Source organism: Carex rostrata, chromosome 1, assembly GCF_964058835.1.
Source record: "Carex rostrata chromosome 1, lpCarRost1.2, whole genome shotgun sequence".
Classification (NCBI taxonomy): Eukaryota; Viridiplantae; Streptophyta; class Magnoliopsida; order Poales; family Cyperaceae; genus Carex; species Carex rostrata.
In genome coordinates this window covers 17801302-17821032 of record NC_135918.1, presented here as the reverse complement: position 1 = coordinate 17821032, position 19731 = coordinate 17801302, and the positions used below count along the sequence as shown (strand labels likewise).

The following is a 19731-nucleotide window of genomic DNA, read 5'->3' as shown; positions in this document are numbered from 1 at the left end:
CTTTTTGTAGAATAGCATCCATAAGACCATCACGCGTTCAAGCCTAGACTATTTGATTCTGTTCCTGGGTGCTATTTGTCTATTGAAAAGGGTATAAAATAATATTCTCTGAATATATACATATTTCATTGTAAGAGATTTTAAAAGAAAGCGTCTTCATTGAGCATATCTTTAGTTTAGAGTGTGACTAATATGCATTCGGTAGCACTTCGGCCGAAGTGCTACCGATTCATTTTCCAATTTTTAAAGTCCAAATGATTGATCCAAACCGTTAGATGTCATCTTCATATTAAAATGTGCTTGGAGACCAAATTTTACATTTTTTGGAATTTTTTTACTATTTATTAAGCCACTTTGAAAATCGCTGATCCAACGGTGACTTACCAAACAGTAAAAATCAGAAGCTAATAATTAATAAAAAAAAATTAACAGTTTTATTATATAAAAAATAACAATGAAATTATTTTTAACTTAAATCCTGGTTAAACTGGATCAAGTTATTAATTCAATTACTCATTTTTTAAAACAACTTTTATAAATAAAGCAAGTTATAAAAATATCATTAATGAAGAAGAGAATTTGAATTAAACCACTCTTAACTAAAAATTAAGACAAGGAATTAAGCATAATTTGATGAAGGCTGTGTTAATTTTATTCAAGTTGGATTGAAAAGAAGCTTACTTGATAGAGGTCGGTGTAAAACTTTGAATAGTTAATAGCACATGTAATTTTCAATCCAATTACTAGAACCTGAACCGTGGCAGCTTCTGTCACATTTCTTAGAACGGTTGGGTTGGAATTAAGGCACAATTTACTAGAACCGTGGCTGCTTCTATCACATTTCTTAAAAAAAAAAAAAAAAAAAAAAATCAATTACTAGAACCTGGAGAGAGAAAGCACACAACACAGGCCAGCCTCAAGGGCCCTCAACATTCCTGTCAGGCGGGTCCCGTCATGGTAGGATGATAGGATCCATACCCACTCTGACGCCCTTGCACTGGGATTCTGGGAATGCCATTTAAGTTATTTAGAGGGATTTTTTTTGTAAACCATAATTAAGAAATTAATTGTTGCGGAACCAGCATGATTGTTTTTTATTTTTGAAAAACCAGAAGGACCGAATAGAGCACTCGGTCTCCAGTTTTTCCTTTTCTCCAGACCGAATAGACCACTCGGTCTCAACCATTTTTTCAACTTTTCCCTGCAGGCGCCACAGAAGATCCTGAAAATGCCAGACCGAGTAGACCATTCGGTCTTGAGTTTTATTAAAGTACGCCCCCACCGAGACGTCTCTGCTTTGGCGTTCTCACCCCCCCCCCTCTCACCATTTTCTTTCTTCCTTCTCTCTCCGTGGTTATCTCAAATTTTTTTTTTTCTCTCAAATTATTAGTTTAATTTGAATTCTAATTATATAGATTTGTGTATTTTTGAAAGGAGAACAAGAAGAGCTTCAGATCTACAAGTTTCGTTAGGTATGGAGTTTAATTCTCTTATTTTTGCTTAATAATCCGAAATTATAAATAAATAGTTAGAATAAATGGTTTAGTAGCATAAATAATTTTTGTAGTAATGGTAGTATAAATAAATAGTTTTTGTGTAATTTTTTCTTATTTTTGGTAGTAATGTAAATTTTTAGTAGTATAAATGGCTTATGGACTAATTGTAGTATAAATAAATGTTTATGTAGTAAAAAAAAAATTTACATTGTAATTTATTTGCATGTAGTTTATGTAATAATTGTAGTTTAATTAAATAGTTTATGTTGTAATTTATTTGTATGTAGTTTGCATGTAGTATAAATAAATAGTTTATGTAATAATTGTAGTTTAACTAAATAGTTTATGTTGTAATTTATTTGTATGTAGTTTGCATGTAGTATAAATAAATATTTTATGTAATAATTGTAGTATAAATTATTTTGTAGTAATTGTATTAATTTATATTTATTTTTTTAGTGTAATTTAAGTTTATATATTGTAACTATTAATTGTAGAATTATTTAGTGTACATGAATTTAATAATTGTTGGATGATTTATTTTTTTAGTGTAATTTAGTTTTTTCTAGTGTAATTGTAGAATAATGAAAAATAATAGAATGACTGTTAATATTTAATTCAATATTTGCATGTCAATATTGAATTGGAATTGCATGTTAATATTTTTTTGTATGAATTTATTTATATTGTAGTGGAAAATGGAAGGTGAACAATCTTTATTGCAGTTGCCCCAAAAGCAACATAAATTATATGCGGCGACTACGAAGGTATTTATTTAATATCGGTTTGAATTTAAATTTACTTATTAAATTGTTGAATTCTAAATCTAATTTTTGTAAAAAAAAATTTGCATGTCAATTATCGTTCCAGCCTGAGTTTGAACTGCGTCCTGGTAGTTGCAAAATGGCAGTTAGGTACCAACCTAAGATGAAAGAAGGTTTAAAAAATTTAGGCTTGTATCAGATGGTTCATGTCCATCACTGTCTGATAGATAAAGGGTTGATCACTGCTCTCGTTGCTAGGTGGAGGCCCGAGACAAATACTTTTCATCTTCCGGTGGGGGAGTGCACAGTGACATTGGAAGATGTTAGCTGTTTGTGGGGCTTATCTGTTACTGGTAAAATATTTTTTGTTGCTAATTTATACTTTTGTTATTAATTGAAATTTTGTACTTGTATAATTTTGTTTAACATCTATGTTTACAGGGAAGGCTATCTGTGAATGTACCGACGATGAATATTCCCAATTGATCTTAGATTGTTTAGGACACGAAGTGTATGATGGTTATGAATGGGATGATGATGAATTTTATCATAAAAAGGTGGAGAATAAGGGTGAACCCAATGAGAAGGTATCAATCTCAAAAAACTATATGCGTCTGATATGGTTGAAAAAAAAAATTAATGATACGAATTTGGCACTAGTGGATAACCAGGATATAATAGATCAGCACACACGAGCATATGCAATGTACTTGTTCGGGTCTATAATGTTTCCGGATTCGAATTCAAGTTCCGTCTCGTTAATGTACTTGCAATTCTTGGAATATTTGGGACCTCGAGGTGACGACCACTACAACTGGGGAGGCGCTGTGCTCGCTTGCCTGTATCGCCAGTTGTCACGGGCAAGCAGGTATAAAGTGGGATCAATTAATGGTCCATTACTGCTGCTTCAGATGTGGTCTTGGACCCGGTTTGCTATAGCCCGGCCCGTACCACACGATATACATTTTGGCAACAATATCATAGATGAGAGATTGGCTTATGGAGCAACGTGGACTATTCCGCATTTGTGGGAGGGTAACCCTGCGAGAGGTACATTTTAATAATAATTATTATGTTTTTCCATATAAATATGTGTTGATTCAATATGTAATTGTCATATGTTTACAACGTAGGTATTTTGCAAATTCGGAATCAGTTTGAGCGTTTGAGGTCGGATGTTGTCAACTGGAGGCCGTACATATCTTATGTAAATAATTTACATGGGGCCGGGATAAGAGACCAGGCGTACTTTGCATGTCGCGTGTGGTGCATCCATTTCTGGGAGGCAGAGGTTCAATTTCCCGAGAGGGTTTTTCGGCAGTTCGGATTATATCAGGCAGTTCCTCCGCCGGTTCCTCTACCCTTCAGCCATCTTGAAGAGATTCGCAAATACACACGAGCGCACGGGTTGTTTGAGGATGGTCACTCTGTGGACTGGAGTGACCACTGGCTGAGTCATATCGACACACATCCCCAGTTGTTAGCACAGCTTTCTGAAGATGGACAGCTTATTCCTTATCTTCCGGACAGGTACGATTAAATTTTTGAAAATAAAATATTCACATTTAACAATGGTAGAAATTTTTTGTTAAGTTTCACTTTTATTCAAGGTATGACGGGTATATGCAATGGTTCTTCGACAATGGCATGTATTCACTGTTTCCAAATCAAAACAACGAAGAAATTCTGAGCCAGAACGTGCCCGAACCGGAAGGAGATGTAGCAAATCTTGGATATGTCTCAGATGCCCTAATTCAAGCTCGTGCCGTAAGTATTTTAATTTTTTTTTGTAACATGTTATTTTATTTTATTGTATTACACAAATAATATTTTAAAAATATCATTTTCTTGTAGAGATTTCGTATGTTGAAACAGACCGCAAGAGGAATTATCATGGTGCAGACATCTGGACAAAAGGCTTTTGGACGACTTTTGCTTGAAAGTAGTCGTGATTTCCTATCTGATCTCGGGCATATCGCACTGTTCAGAGCCATGCTTGAGAGGGCAGGAGTTCCAACCGATCTAAGTCTTATCGACATCAGCGATGATATCCCAAACCAATTTCCAATTAATCCAGATGTCCATGTTCCAGAAGCTGCCATGCATGATGATATGTCCGACATTTTCAACTCTATAGCATCCATTAGAATAGAAGGGCATGCCTTAGGAGAAAGTGGTGCCCGTCGATATGGTGATGCCGGTCCATCAATGGCAAATCCTCGACGAAAAATAAAAAAACCCAACAAATATAGCGACTCAAAATTCAGATGTGTCAGGGACAGAGAATCTCGAGATGAAGACAGCAACTTAATGTAGTTCATTGTTGTAATTTTTTTTTGTAGTTCATGTTTTGTTGTTTTATTTTAATTTGTTGTAATTTAGCAACTTTCATGCACTTTGACTTTCAAAAAAAAAAAAACGAATGCACCAGACGTCTTTCATAAATGAATGCACCAGACGTCTTTCATAAATGAATTCACCAGACGTCTTTCATAAAGTATAAAAAAAACAAAACTCATAAAAAAAACATAACTCATAACTCATAATTTCATAATTTCGGATGAGCGTGGTGGACCAGATACACGTATTCTTTTAGAACAGCAAATGGATTTTATTGTGAAAAAAACTTCAAGACCGAATAGAGCATTCGGTCTGGAGGCAATACCACATCATCCGCTGCAGGGAAAATTGTGAAAAAGGTGAAAAATTGGTGGAGACCGAGTAGTCTATTCGGTCTGGACAAAAGTAAAAGCTGGAGACCGAGTGCTCTATTCGGTCCTTCTGGTTTTTCAAAAATAAAAAACAATCATGCTGGTTCCGCAACAATTAATTTCTTAATTATGGTTTACAAAAAAAATCCTATTTAGAGCACCTACATCTGAAAATTGTATCAGTTGACCAGGTTCATTTTTTATTTTAGGTGGGTACTTTTGATAAATTGAGGCTTAAATATGTTCATTTCTAAAAATCTCAATTCCACGACTGAAGGTCGAAGGATGCAAAACTGGTTCATGTTGAGGCGTCTTCACTCCACTGGACCGAGGTTAATGGACACACGCCAATCAATTAACACGACAAAAACCATGGCAAAGAGCACGAGCCTGTAGCTATTGGATAAGGAAGAGGAAGATCGACGGGAGATCTACGGCGGCAGTGGCGGAGCTTCTTCCCTGAGCGCCTGGAGCGAGGTGTCCGTGTGGAGGCCACTCCGCCGAGATGATTCGCCGGAAGAGGAGCAAGAGGAGTCGCTGGAGGAAGCTGTGGAAGCAGCAGCCATGGGGGCCACAGTGAGAGACGATCTGGAATGGGTAGTGCTGAATTTATGTTTTAAATCCTGACCGTCAAATCATAATCCGCACGAATATTAAAGGGGTACGTGCGTTTTTATTCGGGCCGGATTGATCCGAATTCCAATCGGACGGTCTCAATATAAAAAGAAATATTTTGTTACCTCAGAGGATATGGATTCGTTAGTGCTGGCTTCGATCACTGCTGAGAAATGATAGATTTGTTATGGGCCCTGATTTGGGTTTGGCCTGGGGCTGGGGCTGGGCCTCTTTCTTTGAAAGTTGAAGAGTAAATTATTTCTTTTGGCACAAATTCTAAACTCATTTTTTGTAGATTGAAGAGCGGATTGTTCCAGTCCAATCAAGCACAGTTCTTACTAGCATTGTGGTTGTTTAATATTTTTTTCTGAGAGAAAATATGGTTCTAGCCCGCATTTCATTAATCTGCTTATTTAATATTTCATTTCTTTGTAGATTGAAAAGTAAATCATTCCCATCTTTATTTTGCAAAACCAAACAAATTATACCTACTTCGCAAGAAAATTTTGGGTATCCAAAATAAAAAGAAATTTGACATGGACTATTTGAAATTTTATAGAAAAGCATGGATTTCATCGAAGCCACATCATAAGTACCAAAAGTACAACAGGACTTTTTCAACAAAATTAATTATTTCTTTCAAAAAAATATTCAGTTAGGAAAATAACCCAGCTCAGAAATCTCTATTAAAAATATGACCATAAAAAATAAGAAAAATATAAAGAAAATCTTTCAGAAAAATCTTTTGCAATTAGAAACAATCACAATATATCAAACCAAATTTGTCCCATATAAAAATCAACAAGCAGTCTTATCATACACAAGTCCACATAAATAAACTCACAATACACACCGCACAAATCTACATAAACAAGCAGTCTTATCATAGTACCAGTTGATGAACTCAAAACACATAAAAAAGACCAACTACTCTTGGAACATAAAACACACAAAAAAGTACAATCTTTTTTTCAATAATTTTGTATCACCCAAACTTAAATTAGCGTACAATCTTTTTTTTCAAACAATTTCCCCCCTCTTTTTTTCCCTTTTTTTGTATAGTTTGCCAGGAACATTTAAAGCATCAAATAAGTTCGACAGTTGCTAAATATTATACAATCTCACAACAATGATTGTATTGGAGAGTGAAGACTTAATTAAGAAGATGGACACACCAAATTTCTTCTAATAAATAATCAATGGAAGAGATTCTATTTTTTTTTCTTTCCTTTTTTTGGTTTTTTTGTTGTTGTTATTTTGGTTTTTCATTTTTTTTTTCTGTTGTGGTTTTTTTTTAGTTTTGGGGATGTGTTGTTGTGGAGGGTTGCAGAATTGGAGATATGGAGAGACAGTAGAGAAGAAATTCAAGAGAGTGAGCAAACAAGTCCAACCTAGAAACGGTTCCTTTCTTCTGCAAAATAAACAGAGTTGAGAAGAAAATATTAGCATCTCACAGCATTGGTAGAGCAGAGAAAAATTATGGCTATCAGATGGATTATAAATAAATATTGCAATGCAAGCATTAGTTACAAAAGAAACGTAACGGTTTTCTTTCTCATGTTTTTAGGCGTTACATGGGCGTGTCTGTGAAATATGTAAATAAAAGAAGTTGAAAAATGAATCAAAAAGTTTTGAAGTTCTTTCTTTGAAATGTTGATAGTAAGAATATAGTAGATTTTCTGTAAATTAAATAGTTTCTATTTGCAAAGAAAACTCTTATACTATTTTTTCTGGAGAAAAATGTAGCAGGATCTGTGACTAAAATTGATTCGCTGAATAATTGTTGCAAGCTCATAACAGACGCAAGAAAGTATAAATGCGGTATACCAACAAGCCAAAAATCAAGTTAAGCATGAAAAAGGAAAGAGGTCTCATACACTGATACTGTTCATGAGTGCTAACCATACTAGTTATGGCTTCAGCCTATTATTGTTAAGTACCAGAGCCGTACAAATAAGTTCTTATTATTTATTATTGCAGGTGCCCCTTAAAACCCCACCCAATTTCTCAATCATGAAGCTAAACAACAGGAATTTAAGTGTTTCATGGACCAAATGGATAGAGGGGTCTGAATGCATTTATTTAGATCCCTTATTTATGACTGATTAAAATGATATACCCATCAATCAAGAAAAGAAATAAATTTAGCGTACCTTCTGTTGGAAATGTCACGGTGATGCTTCTTTCTTGAATCCAGACCTGGTACAAGCCATCCTTGTTGAACTTCTCCATTAGGCTAATTGGACAGTCAGTAATTTTCAACTCACGAAGATTCCTGGGTAGTTCTTCCAATTCACAAAGATTTGGACAGTTTTCTAGTTCCATATACTGGAGAGTTGCAAGATTCTTCAAGTTCTTCGGCAGATGGGTAATTTTGCAATCTTGAAAGAACAAATGCTTGAGAGAGGTAAGAGACTGAAAAACCTCATCATCTGAGGAATCTCCTTGGAAGAAACAAATGACCAAAGTATCTATTGAGGAGATAGATTCTTTTGATAATATCAACTTCAACTGTAACAGGTTGTCAAATGAAACCTGTTGAAGTGCAGATGTGTACTGGTCCTTGGGAGATAAGGGTTTCATCACAGGGCAACGTGTCACCCATAGGCCATAAAGTGCAGTTAATGAATTCAATCCCACCAAACAACCATCTATTCCCCCTATAAAAAGCATCTTGAGACAAGACAGGTGACCAACATGTAAAACTCCACTCCAGTTGAATGTTATATCCTGGATATACAGGGAATGTAGTACTGGTAAATTTGATTTGTTAATTATAGCATCAACATTTGAGCTATCACAGAATTTTACGCTCTCCAAGGAGGAAGGCAATGGCTCATTTGATGGGTTCAAATTGAGGCAACCATTTAATTCGAGCGCTATCAGGGAGGTCAAAGCTCCGATACCACCCAAGGAATTGAGCAAATAGCATTCTTCAATGGTAAGAGACTGAAGGTTTTTCAATGAAAATAGGACTTCCTTGGGAGGAAGAGTGGTTATTGTTTGAACATCTGATAGTTTTAGTTTAGAAAGGGACACAAGGCACTGTATGCAGGTGGATAATGCATCATCAGTAATGCTACATGATGATATCTCAAGGTAAGTGAGTGAAGACGGTAAAACCAACTTGGACTCTTCATTTTTATTAAACATTGTTTCCAAGCGGCAATGCATGCACATAACCCACACATCCAAAATCTGATCCTGAAAATAAGCATCACTGAAAGGGGCAAATTTTAATATCCCCAAAAAGATATTTTCATATTGTGAACTCGTGATGCAGATTTCTTGTGCAATTTCCAATCTTTCTTTTGCAAATTGTAAAAATGGCCTCACAGCTGACAAAACATTTTCATTTAATTGCAGGTACTCCAATATTTTCTTCACAGGTGAACGAAATTTTTGGGATAATTCTATGCAGTTTAGCCTCACGCACTCTGCTATTTGCTTCACGACCTCAAGTTTGGAATGATTTATTTCTTTCTTCATCAACAAATCAGCCTCAGAGAAAAAACTAAGCTGTGGGATTTGGTCTATCACTAAATAAGTGAGGTTTGAAGGAAGGGAAGGTATTTTTCTAAGGTTCTTGAGCCCCTGTAGTACAAGTCTTCCACAATTGGGAAGTGATTCATCAATGGATGAGATTTCCTTTACTTTATCACAATCCATTAATGTTAGTGACATGAGATGCTTTAGTGAATTCCGATTTTGGAGCCAATCTGGAAATCTATCTCCTCCAAATCCTTTAAGAGTGAGAACACTTATATTAGGATGAGGTTGCAATGCATCTAGTAATTGAACATGTTGAGTGGAGAGACCTGTAGCATTATTGGTGCCTCTTTTATTAGAGTTCCACTCAAATGCCAGTTCCTCGAGATGTTTTTTATTCCCCATATTGGCATTTTTCGCATCCGCTGTACTCCCTACATGTTCAAGACCTGTAATGCACAATTTACCTCGAAGCTGATTCAAATTTTCTAGTTGGTGTAATTCATACCCACATTTCTTCCTTACAACAAATTGATCAAGGCCTTTGAGGGACGACAACCTTCCAACATGGGAAATTTTGGACATTGTCTCTTTACCTGTTTGGAAGTGCCTCAAGCTTATGAGTTTAGAAAAATCCTTGGGTAGGGCTACACAATTTGGCAAGGCAAGAGTTTGGAGGTGGTAAAGTTTGCACATGGAATCAGGAAGCTCCTTAAGCGGTGGAGAGCCATGAATTTTCAATAAACGGAGATGCTTTAAATTCCCAATACAATATGGCATCTCATCAATACACCTGGGAAGACACAACACCCGTAGTCTTTTAAAGTGTTTCAATATCTCTTCTAATACTTTCTTTGGGACAAAATCACCATCAGGTTCCACAAAAAAAGTGCATATATTTTTCATCATGCATAATATTTGTTTCAATTCCTCTATCTTGCTTGAGGGCAAAAGGATGTGGCGAATGTTTTCACTTCTAAATAACATGTGGCTTATTTGGGAAGAATGTTCTCTTGAACTAGTGGGGACAATTTTGATAAAATCATCACCTTGAACCCGTTCTGCAAGATCAAGAAGCAGGTCATGAAGTTGGTAATATATTATTGTTTCATCCATTGCAACTGCAGGTTCTAAGAAAAACCTCGATACGAGCTCATGCAAGTAATTTTCACCAATATCCTCCAACCTATCTTGGTTATCTATTGGCCGGATAAAACCTTCTGCCATCCACAGTTCAATTAAAAATGGACCTGACAACTCACAGCCTTTTGGAAATAAACTACAGATTGCAAAACAACGTTGGAGATCTAGAGGCAGCTGCTGATAGCTCCAGAGCCTCGCTTTCATGTTATCTCCAAACCAATCTTTTTCAGCTACTTCCTCCCAATACTTTAGATCAAGTCTTTCACTCAACTGACGACCCACTAGTTTTGCGGCACCAGGATCTCCTTTTAGCTTCACAACTATTTTTCGACCTATTTTTTCAAATTCCTCTTTTTGTAAATGACAATTGTTAGGAAAAGCATGGTGCATAAAGAGTTCCAAAAATTGACCCTCCTCTATCTCCCGTAAATAATAGGTTTCTACATTTGTAACACCGGCAATGATGGCCTTTCCTGCAACATTTTGGGACTGAGTTGTAAGTAGAATTCTACTCTCTGGTGAGCAACTACTTAAGCAACCAATGAAATTCTCCCATTGTTCCAAAAAATCCCCACTATCACTCCAAAAATCATCTAACACAAGTAGAACTTTCTTAGACCCTAACATGCGTTTTGTTTGTGTTAAAAGAGCTTCAAGATTTGTAGAGGGATTATCATTACGAGCACATTCTTTTGCGTTCATGATTTCTATCATGTCCTTAATCACATCAGTGGCCTTAAACTTTCGAGCAGTATGCACCCAGATAAGAAGATCAAAATACTGCTGTTCATCCATATCATTATAAACATACTGGGCAAGGGCAGTTTTCCCAACACCAGAACGACCCGTAATGGCAATCACAGGGATAGCTTGCCTGGTGCTTGGCCCAGGCTCAAAAGTAACAGCAATACCAATGTCAGGGAGCTTACCTTTTTGACTCCCGAAACATTTTTTCGAGAGTAAGCTGACTACGTTTTCTTTATCTACATCACGGCCAAAAACTCTAGCAGGAGGCTCTGAGTTTGTTTCCCTGTGAGCATCACTACCACAAGCATTTTCTTGTACTTCTAACAAATCACGAAATTCATCTGCCTCCTTTGCAATTTCTATTAGTTTGTTTATACAATCCTTTAGCATGATTTTTTGCCAAGAGAAAACGGATAAACCATCTTTTAACTTAATCGAAGCAATCTTAAGACGCCGGGGTACAAATTGAGATGGCCAATTAATTGGGGTTCCCCTCTCGTTCTTGTCCTTTTGTTCTAGTGTTTTTTTATCATCCTTTACCTTTTGCTTAAGCTTTTCATACTCCAATAGATCGATTGCCTCCTCAGCCTCATAGTATGCACCCTTGAGCCTATTGAGCCAGTCCACTAGCTTCTCCTTGTTGGGGCTCTTTTTGGCTTTCTCAATCGCCAGAGAGAGGCGAGGAAGTACTGTGGCCTCAAGTATCTTCATTTTTTCGTCGATGCCGGTGCCGAGATGATGATGTGCTTTGTCGAATAGTGTTTTGAACAAGGGGGACGCCAACCACCCTAAGGGGGTGAGAACAACCGCCTCAACAACCATGGTTGCCTTGTCTTCTCTTCGTGCTTTATGTTGGATCACTTAATTTTTGACACATGTATTGGAGAGAGCTGAAGAAATTTCAGAAAAGTGGATAGGAATGGTACTAGATGAGGAATGAGATGGTAATGGTGAAAATACTTGGTAGTTGGAAATAAATCTGCTACGATGCTAAGAGGCCTTTTATTTTAAATCCTAACCTTATATTTTTTAGGTTGTACAAATCTCAAAACAAAGGAAAGATTAGATTTAGAATAACAATACTCTACAATCCCCTCCGGATCGTAGCACATTTAGATTTATTTCTTTATTTTCAGATACTTTTTTCTCCTTGGAAATTAGAAATGATTTTAGGTTCAACAAAACAATTATAAAAGAAATGCGTTCACAGGATGAGCAGTAATGGTCGCATGTGCTGCATCAGAAAATGCGCTGACAAGATCTATTTTTCTAATTAATAGGGTAACATATAGATTTCCTCTGGCCAGGCTGTACAGCAGAGCCTGTGGTAGGTAGAAGTAAAGCCACACCAGATCCAGTCATAAAATTGTTTGGGTCCCAACTGTCTGAGTCAAATTACATTCTTCACTGCTGCATGCATGCTACACAGGATAATTGACTACCCACCTACAAACGAGTGCGTATCCTCTGAGATATCTCATATCTTGCGTGATCCACGTGTCCGGTTCCTATTCGGGGATAGCGCAGGGGCCCGTATTATTTGAGCAATGAGATTCGTGAAGAAAAAGGCGACACAATTTGCACGTGACTTTTCATGTGGTTTTTTATGTAACAAGTAACTGGTTAACTAAATTTATACTTCTATATATTTAGCAGCATAAAACAGAAACATAAAATCAAAATTAGTTATTAATGGCTGAGATTGAGATTTACTTTTGATGAGCAGTTGAGATCTATTGGATGAACGGCTACGATTCTCTCTGAACAGATAGGTGATTGGATCCCAAAAAAACCAACGTGGTATTATAGTAGTAGAGGACAGAGGATAGAGGATAGAGGATTAAGGTGAAATTGCCTATGTATCCTTCCAATCTCTTCTAATATTCAGACTTTTTGTTTTATCAAATTATTCCTCTCTATCAAGCTACCAAAATCCAGTAATAACAAAGGTTGCCAAGAAGCCTAAGGGCATTTCACCTCAAAATAAAAAATAAATAAATAAAGGTTGCCAAGGAATAAATCTTCAAATTTCATCCCGCCAACTTTCCAATTTTTTTTCAAATAAAAAGAAGCAAGGATTGTGTCAAAGTGTTCCATATCCTTGTCATAATTTATATTCCGATTTGTGTTTTGAATAAAATATTTTCTAAAGCAAGCAAAAATAAATTAATAATGAATACAACTTATTTGTATTTCTTCTCTAACCTCAAACCAAACAAGCCTAGTAACATCTATGATATATCATCTCCAAGTATATTTTCGTATGGGTACCATGTAGAGCGGTTCGAATTGAGTTTGAACTTTGAAAAAAAAAATATAAAATATTAGGTATGATGAGGTATAGAAATTCTTCTCAAGATTGATAATAGACTGTTGATTGTAAATCACACTATTCAGATCAATCAGGACCGTCTAGCAGTGTTTATGTGTCAAGTCTACTTAGGCTTCTTTATGAACGGGATCTAAAATCAGGGGCTGAATGAACTCTACATATTAGAAACAAAAAGTTCCAATCCGCTCCTGTTCCTCATAGTGATAAATTGATAATTAGATAATATATCTAAATATTATATACAAAATACAATACGGCAACACAAGGCTTATCAACACAATATTAATTAGAAAAAGTTACTACAAAAAGCCTACTAGGTGAAACAATCTAACCCTTGAACTGTGTGGCACGTTTATTTTTTATTTCAAAAAAAAAAAAAAAAAGACAGAGGAAAGAGGAAAGAATAAGCAGTAGGTTATTATTACCAACCAAGCTTCTAAATAGCTAGCTATAGCGCCGCTATAGCGGTTTTGGACCCAGAAAGCTAAGCTACGGGCAAAAACTGCGTTAATCAAGCTACGACCGCTATAGCGGTAATAGCGGTAATAGCGGTCCGCTATGCTACATGGGTTATGATTTTGCAATTTTTTTTTCTGAAAACATGATTTTGCAATTTTAATGGGCCTTAATATCTAGATTGGTTTTTTTTTTTTTACTTTATTAAGCTATATCAATACAATGGAACATGTGCGGGCTATACCGCTATATCAATTAAATTTTGTATCATGCATTAATATATGGTAGTGGTATATTTTGAATATAAAATATATCGATAGTTTTTGAATTAGGGATATTTTGAATGACAATTTGAACTTTGTATTGGTTTAATATGAATAATATTAGAATTTCTTAATTAATTTGATATTTTTTTTCTTGATGAGACATTTTTACTAGGCAAAGCCTTCTATGGACATAAGGACCTATTTGTAAAATGAACATATTTTTATTTTTAAAGTTCAAACAGTCGATCCGAACCGTTCATCTGTTCTCCATATTAATATGTGCTTGGAGACCAAATTTTACATTTTTCTGATTTTTTTTACTATTTATTAAGATGGGTACAAAATTCAATGGTCTGAATTTGATAATTTTTATACCCATCTTAATAAATAGTAAATAAATTCATAAAAATGTAAAATTTGGTCTCCAAAGATATATTAATATGGAGAACAAGATGAACGGTTCGGATCGGCTGTTTGAACTTTGAAAATAAAAATATATTCATTTTACAAATAGGACCTTATGTCCATAGAAGCATCACTCTTTTTACTATTAGTAGAAATATAAAATATAATTTTTAAAATAAAAAAAAAACGCTATTTATAATAGCTTTCGCTATAGCTCCGCTATTCGCTAAAGCTTTTTTTTTTGGTCTCCCCGCTACACCGCTATAAACGCTATTTAGAAGTTTGTTACCAACACAAGAACCAATTCATACGTACACGCAATCTTCACAACTTTCTTCAAAGCCTAAAACTGGGACGCCTTGCCTTGGAAATATACCGTGGGGCATATACCTGGGTCCCTCCTTGTCTACCCTTGAAAATGTACTGTGAGGCTCACCTACATTTTCTTGAAAATACTCTAGTGGGACCTAGGTTCGCTACCCTTGAAAATAATCCATTGGACCCCACCTTAATCATTCTTAGAAATACTCAGTGGATTCCAGGTTTGACACTCTTAGAAATAATTCAGTGGGCCTCACCTTAACCATCCTTGGAAATATCGGTGGGTCCCAGGTTCGACATTGTTAGAAAAAATTAAGTGGGCTCCACCTTAACCATTATTGGAAATACTCAGTGGGTCCTAAGTTCGACGCCCTTGGAAATAATCAAGTGGGCCCCACACGATGCTCTTGGAAATAATGTAGACATGTGACTGGTGTCAAACTATTTTCATGTGTCCTTTTTTCAAGGGATTTCGGTTGGAAAAGGCTAGATAAAACTATTTTCAAGGGTAGCCCTTGGAAATAAATAAGTTTTTGGCTATTTTCATGGAGGCTTGTTGCGACGGTAGTATTTCTAACGGATACCATTGGAAATGACAATTTTTGGACTTATTCCAACGGAACCCTGTTGGAACAAGTCCTTTTTTTGCCCTTGGTAAAAACAAGAATTCTAGTAGTGTGAGCACGAGTTAGGAGTAACTCGCTCAAACTTGACTCATTTACATCTCTAGTACCGATTTAAATATGGATTTTTTTTAGAAAAAAAATGTTTGATTTGTAATATTTTTAGAAAGATCGAATCAACTGTCCCGATTTAAATATGGAGATTATTAGTTCCAATTCAAAATTTTAATATTTTCTTATTCATTCTGAATTAGGCCTAATTAACATTAGTTACAGTACTAATGCTTGATTAAGCCTAATTAACACATTAGTTACAGTACCAATAATATTATACATACTTTTACCATTTTCAGTACCAATCTATATATTTTCCCTTTCCTTTCCGTTATTAATTAATCGTTTTTAAAGCCCAAGCCCATTGCTAGCTCTTGCTCTTGCTTAATTAATTAATATTTTACGGATGGATAGTGATTAAGAAATTGGAGATGTAAATGCTATGTTTAATACATTTTTTTTGTGAGTTAAGATACATCTAATGTTTTCTCTGCTAAAAAATATATTATAGAAAATTATAGAAAGTGGTGAATGCATGAGGTTGTTGTTCGTACAATAATCTTTTACGTCTATTTGACTAATTTACAAAAACATACAATTATTGAATTTTACGATTTCTTCTATTTTTGATATAATGTAGGTCTAAGAAGAGTTGGAATTGCAATATAATATGCTTGGACTGAAGAAATCATGAAGACTTTTATCAAGAATGCGAATTGTAACATCAGAAGTTTGGTAAAATAAGTTTGAGGCTGTTTTTACGTTTATAAAACGTTGGTAACGTTTATAAAACGTTGGTAACGTTTATAAAACGTTGGTAACGTTTATAAAACGTTGGTAACGTTTATAAAACGTTGGTAACGTTTATAAAACGTTGGTAACGTTTATAAAACGTTGTAACGTTTTAATTCGTTCAAAAACACTAAAGTAAAAGCTTGATTAAAACTCAGAAACAACTTAAAACGTTGTAACGTTTTAATTCGTTCAAAAACACTAAAGTAAAAGCTTAATTAAAACTCAGAAACAACTTAAAACGTTGTAACGTTTTTACAAAACGTTGTAACGTTTTTACAAAACGTTATAACATTTTAGGATTGTCAAAACAGCTGAAGCACAGGTGTACAGAACAACTTAAACGTTGTACCGTTTTTAAAACGTTATAACGTTTCAGGATTGTCTGTATCAATGCTAAATTCAAATTGAAAATGTTGTAACGTTTTAATTAAATCTGAGCTTCAAACAATTCCTGTTTTTATCAAGATTTTACAGAACAAAACGTTATGTAACGTTTCTAAAACGTTATAACGTTTATGAACAATTAGCTGAGCTGTCAGGAAATTGAAAACCTAAAAATCGCAAAAGGAAAACGTTGTAACGTTTTTTGAAAACGTTGTAACATTTTAGCCCAATTAGCTCATTTTTGAGCTGACTCTATAAATAGTTAATTGGGCTTTCTTCTCAAACTATTTGAGCCGACCCTAATCATTTCAAAAGCGATTTTCTGAGAGCTTAGTCTACTCCATTGTTGTGAGAGCTTAAAACTTTAAAATTCCTCAAGCAACCTCAAACCTACTTCACTAATCTTGATATAGATTAGGTTAGAGCGATCTATTGAGTGTTTCTCTTGATTCTCTAGACAATCGAGACCTTGTTCTCATCTCTTTGAGTTGGCCGTTTGACTTCCCGCTCGGTGTGTAAGGGCTCAACGGTTCACAAGTTGTAATCCTTTCGTATTGGGTAATAGAAAGGCGCACCACTCAAGGTTGCGAAGCCCCGGAGACGTAGGCCTTTGTTTTGCCGAACTCCGTTAACATCCCGCGTGTCAAATTTCTCTAAACTCATATATTTACTTTTAATTGCAATTTAATTTCAGTTTTTGAGCAATTAGAGGTGCCCCTTAGTTCAACAGAAGTGTGTTTAAACTAGTGGTTTAATGGGCGGGCGGGTACGGGTACCCCGGGTATACCCGGGCACGGGTACGGGTATGTCTCGGGTACGGGTATGACGGGTACTAGAGTATACGGGTACGGGTATGTCGGGTATTTTTTTCAAAAACCATACCCTACCCATCCTATACCCGTACTCGTGTACCCTTGACGGGTAGGGCGGTCCGAGTACGAGTAGGGCGGGTACGGGTATTTTTTTTTTTTGCTGTTTTTTTCTGGTTTTTTTGTTTTCGTTTTTTTTTTTCCGTTTTTTTTCCTGTTATTTTTTTTTCCGTTTTTGTTATGTTTTTTTTTACTTTAAAACAATAAAATATAAATATAAATAAAAAAACAGAAATTAAAAAACAGAAATTAAAACAGAATTTTAAAAACAGAAATTACAAAACAGAAATTACAAAATAGAAATTAAAAACAGAATTTTAAAAACAGAAATAAAACAGAATTTTAAAAACAAAAATTAAAAAACAGAAATAAAAACAGAATTTTAAAAACAGAAATTAAAAAACAGAAATTAAAACAGAAATTAAAAAACAGAAATTAAAAAACAGAAATTAAAAAACAGAAATTAGAAAACAGAAATAAAAACAGAATTTTAAAAACAGAAATTAAAAAACAAAATTTTAAAAACAGAAATTAAATTGAATTTGGGGTTTGAATTATTGGGTCGGGTATAAGGGTATGGGTACGGGCAAGGGTAGACGGGTACCCGGGTAGGGTAAAGTCGGGTACGGGTAAGGTCGGGTAGGGTATGGTCAGGTATTTGTCCAAAAAAACCGGTTCGGTTCGTTTTTTGCCCGTACCCGCGTACCCGAGTACCCGACCCATACCCGGGCTCGGGCACGGGTACCCCGGGCGGCGGACACGGGCGGGTAGGGTAGGGTATACCCTTAACAAGTATAATTAATACTCTAGTTTAAACTATCAAAATCTTATGCCGACTAGATATCTAGCTTCTTTTTGTTATATGTATTGATGGTATGACCTAACAAATTTCACACTTTGCAAATGATTATTCTATTTCTATTACATTTTTCATGTTTTATGTTTTGTTTCAATATAGATTCACAATATATAAGTGCTTTAGGTGTATTGTACTTCAAGAAAATAAATCCATAAATTGAAAGTCTTCTTATTGAAAATCCATAAATAGAAGCGGGACCGCGAGGATGGAAAGCGACCGCAACCAAACTAGCATCTCTCTCCAATGCTGAACATTTGATGGGAATATTTCTATGTCTGCTCCTCCCTACATAGTTAGATGTAGTTTCTAAACTGCAACAAACGAGCATCCTTTTTCTTTGTTTATTGTTTGTTTTTCCACCGTTGCTATTTTTAATTAATTGAGACTTATTATTGACAATTTGCTGAAATAACTTATTAATTTGTCCAAGGCATGCCAAAGAATTTTCTTTGTGTGGCGTCTCATGAGCATACTCCATGATCTTTTGTGGCACACCTTAATTTTATTCTAAATTTAGCGACTTACAATAAAAAAAAAATTAACAGTTTTATTATATAAAAAATAACAATGAAATTCTTTTTAACTTAAATCCTGGTTAAACTGGATCAAGTTATTAATTCAATTAATCATTTTTTAAAACAACTTTTATAAATAAAGCAAGTTATAAAAATATCATTAATGAAGAAGAGAATTTGAATTAAACCACTCTTAACTAAAAATTAAGACAAGGAATTAAGCATAATTTGATGAAGGCTGTGTTAATTTTATTCAAGTTGGATTGAAAAGAAGCTTACTTGATAGAGGTCGGTGTAAAACTTTGAATAGTTAATAGCACATGTAATTTCCAATCCAATTACTAGAACCTGAACCGTGGCAGCTTCTGTCACATTTCTTAGAACGGTTGGATTGGAATTAAAGCACAAGTTACTAGAACCGTGGCAGCTTCTATCACATTTCTTGAAAAAAAAAAAAAAAATCAATTACTAGAACCTGGGCCGTCCTTGTATGCGGCCCATTTCCAATCCGTGGCAGCTTCTGTCACGTTTCCAATCTATTTCCAATGTATTTCCAATCCAATTGAATAAATTTTATTGGATCATCTCTATCGAATATGGGCCGTCTATTTCCAATCCGACGATCGAGATCAGACCTAATTGATTAACTGCGTTCTCCCTGCCGTCCAGTTGCTCCAGTAGTAGTTGTCTAGTTGATGGGTGGTTGGGGTACAGAGAGAGAGCGCAGCTTCTCGGAAGGTTTTCAAAAAGGGAGAGCTTGGCGCGCAATTCATTTTCTTTATTAGTTTGACCTCGCGATGGTAGGAACGGGTGTACTTTCACCCGCCCCACTTCGTATTAAAGGTGATCCATTGATTTCTTCTCAGTTAAGTATCATTGAATTCTCT

The 19731-nt window shown here is 35.3% G+C and overlaps 2 protein-coding genes across 2 annotated transcripts; one reads left to right on the top strand and one right to left on the bottom strand.

Moving 5' to 3' along the window:
* Positions 1-1352: 1352 nt before the first annotated feature.
* On the top strand, positions 1353-4630 carry LOC144575904 (protein MAINTENANCE OF MERISTEMS-like). The gene is made up of 7 exons (XM_078326192.1): positions 1353-1472; positions 2189-2263; positions 2367-2613; positions 2702-3310; positions 3394-3790; positions 3871-4027; positions 4115-4630. The coding sequence occupies exons 2-7, from the start codon at positions 2195-2197 to the stop codon at positions 4574-4576; spliced, it is 1941 nt and encodes a 646-aa protein (XP_078182318.1). The 5' UTR covers positions 1353-1472; positions 2189-2194; the 3' UTR covers positions 4577-4630.
* Positions 4631-6355: 1725 nt separating this feature from the next.
* LOC144561966 (putative disease resistance protein RGA1) lies at positions 6356-11880 on the bottom strand. The gene is made up of 2 exons (XM_078311077.1): positions 7740-11880; positions 6356-6997 (listed from the first exon to the last, which is right to left on the bottom strand). Exons 1-2 carry the CDS (start codon positions 11785-11787, stop codon positions 6978-6980), a joined length of 4068 nt encoding a protein of 1355 aa, XP_078167203.1. The 5' UTR covers positions 11788-11880; the 3' UTR covers positions 6356-6977.
* Between the last annotated feature and the right edge of the window lie 7851 nt (positions 11881-19731).

Bases quoted from the DNA above. Each gene is read 5' to 3' on its own strand.
- LOC144561966 (XM_078311077.1), bottom strand. From the start codon at position 11,787: ATGGTTGTTGAGGCGGTTGTTCTCACCCCCTTAGGGTGGTTGGCGTCC. The intron at 6,998-7,739 runs GTACGCTAAATT...TTTATTTTGCAG, and splicing joins CGTGACATTTCCAACAGAAG to AAGAAAGGAACCGTTTCTAG.
- LOC144575904 (XM_078326192.1), top strand. From the start codon at position 2,195: ATGGAAGGTGAACAATCTTTATTGCAGTTGCCCCAAAAGCAACATAAA. The intron at 2,614-2,701 runs GTAAAATATTTT...CTATGTTTACAG, and splicing joins GTGGGGCTTATCTGTTACTG to GGAAGGCTATCTGTGAATGT. The intron at 3,311-3,393 runs GTACATTTTAAT...TTTACAACGTAG, and splicing joins GGAGGGTAACCCTGCGAGAG to GTATTTTGCAAATTCGGAAT.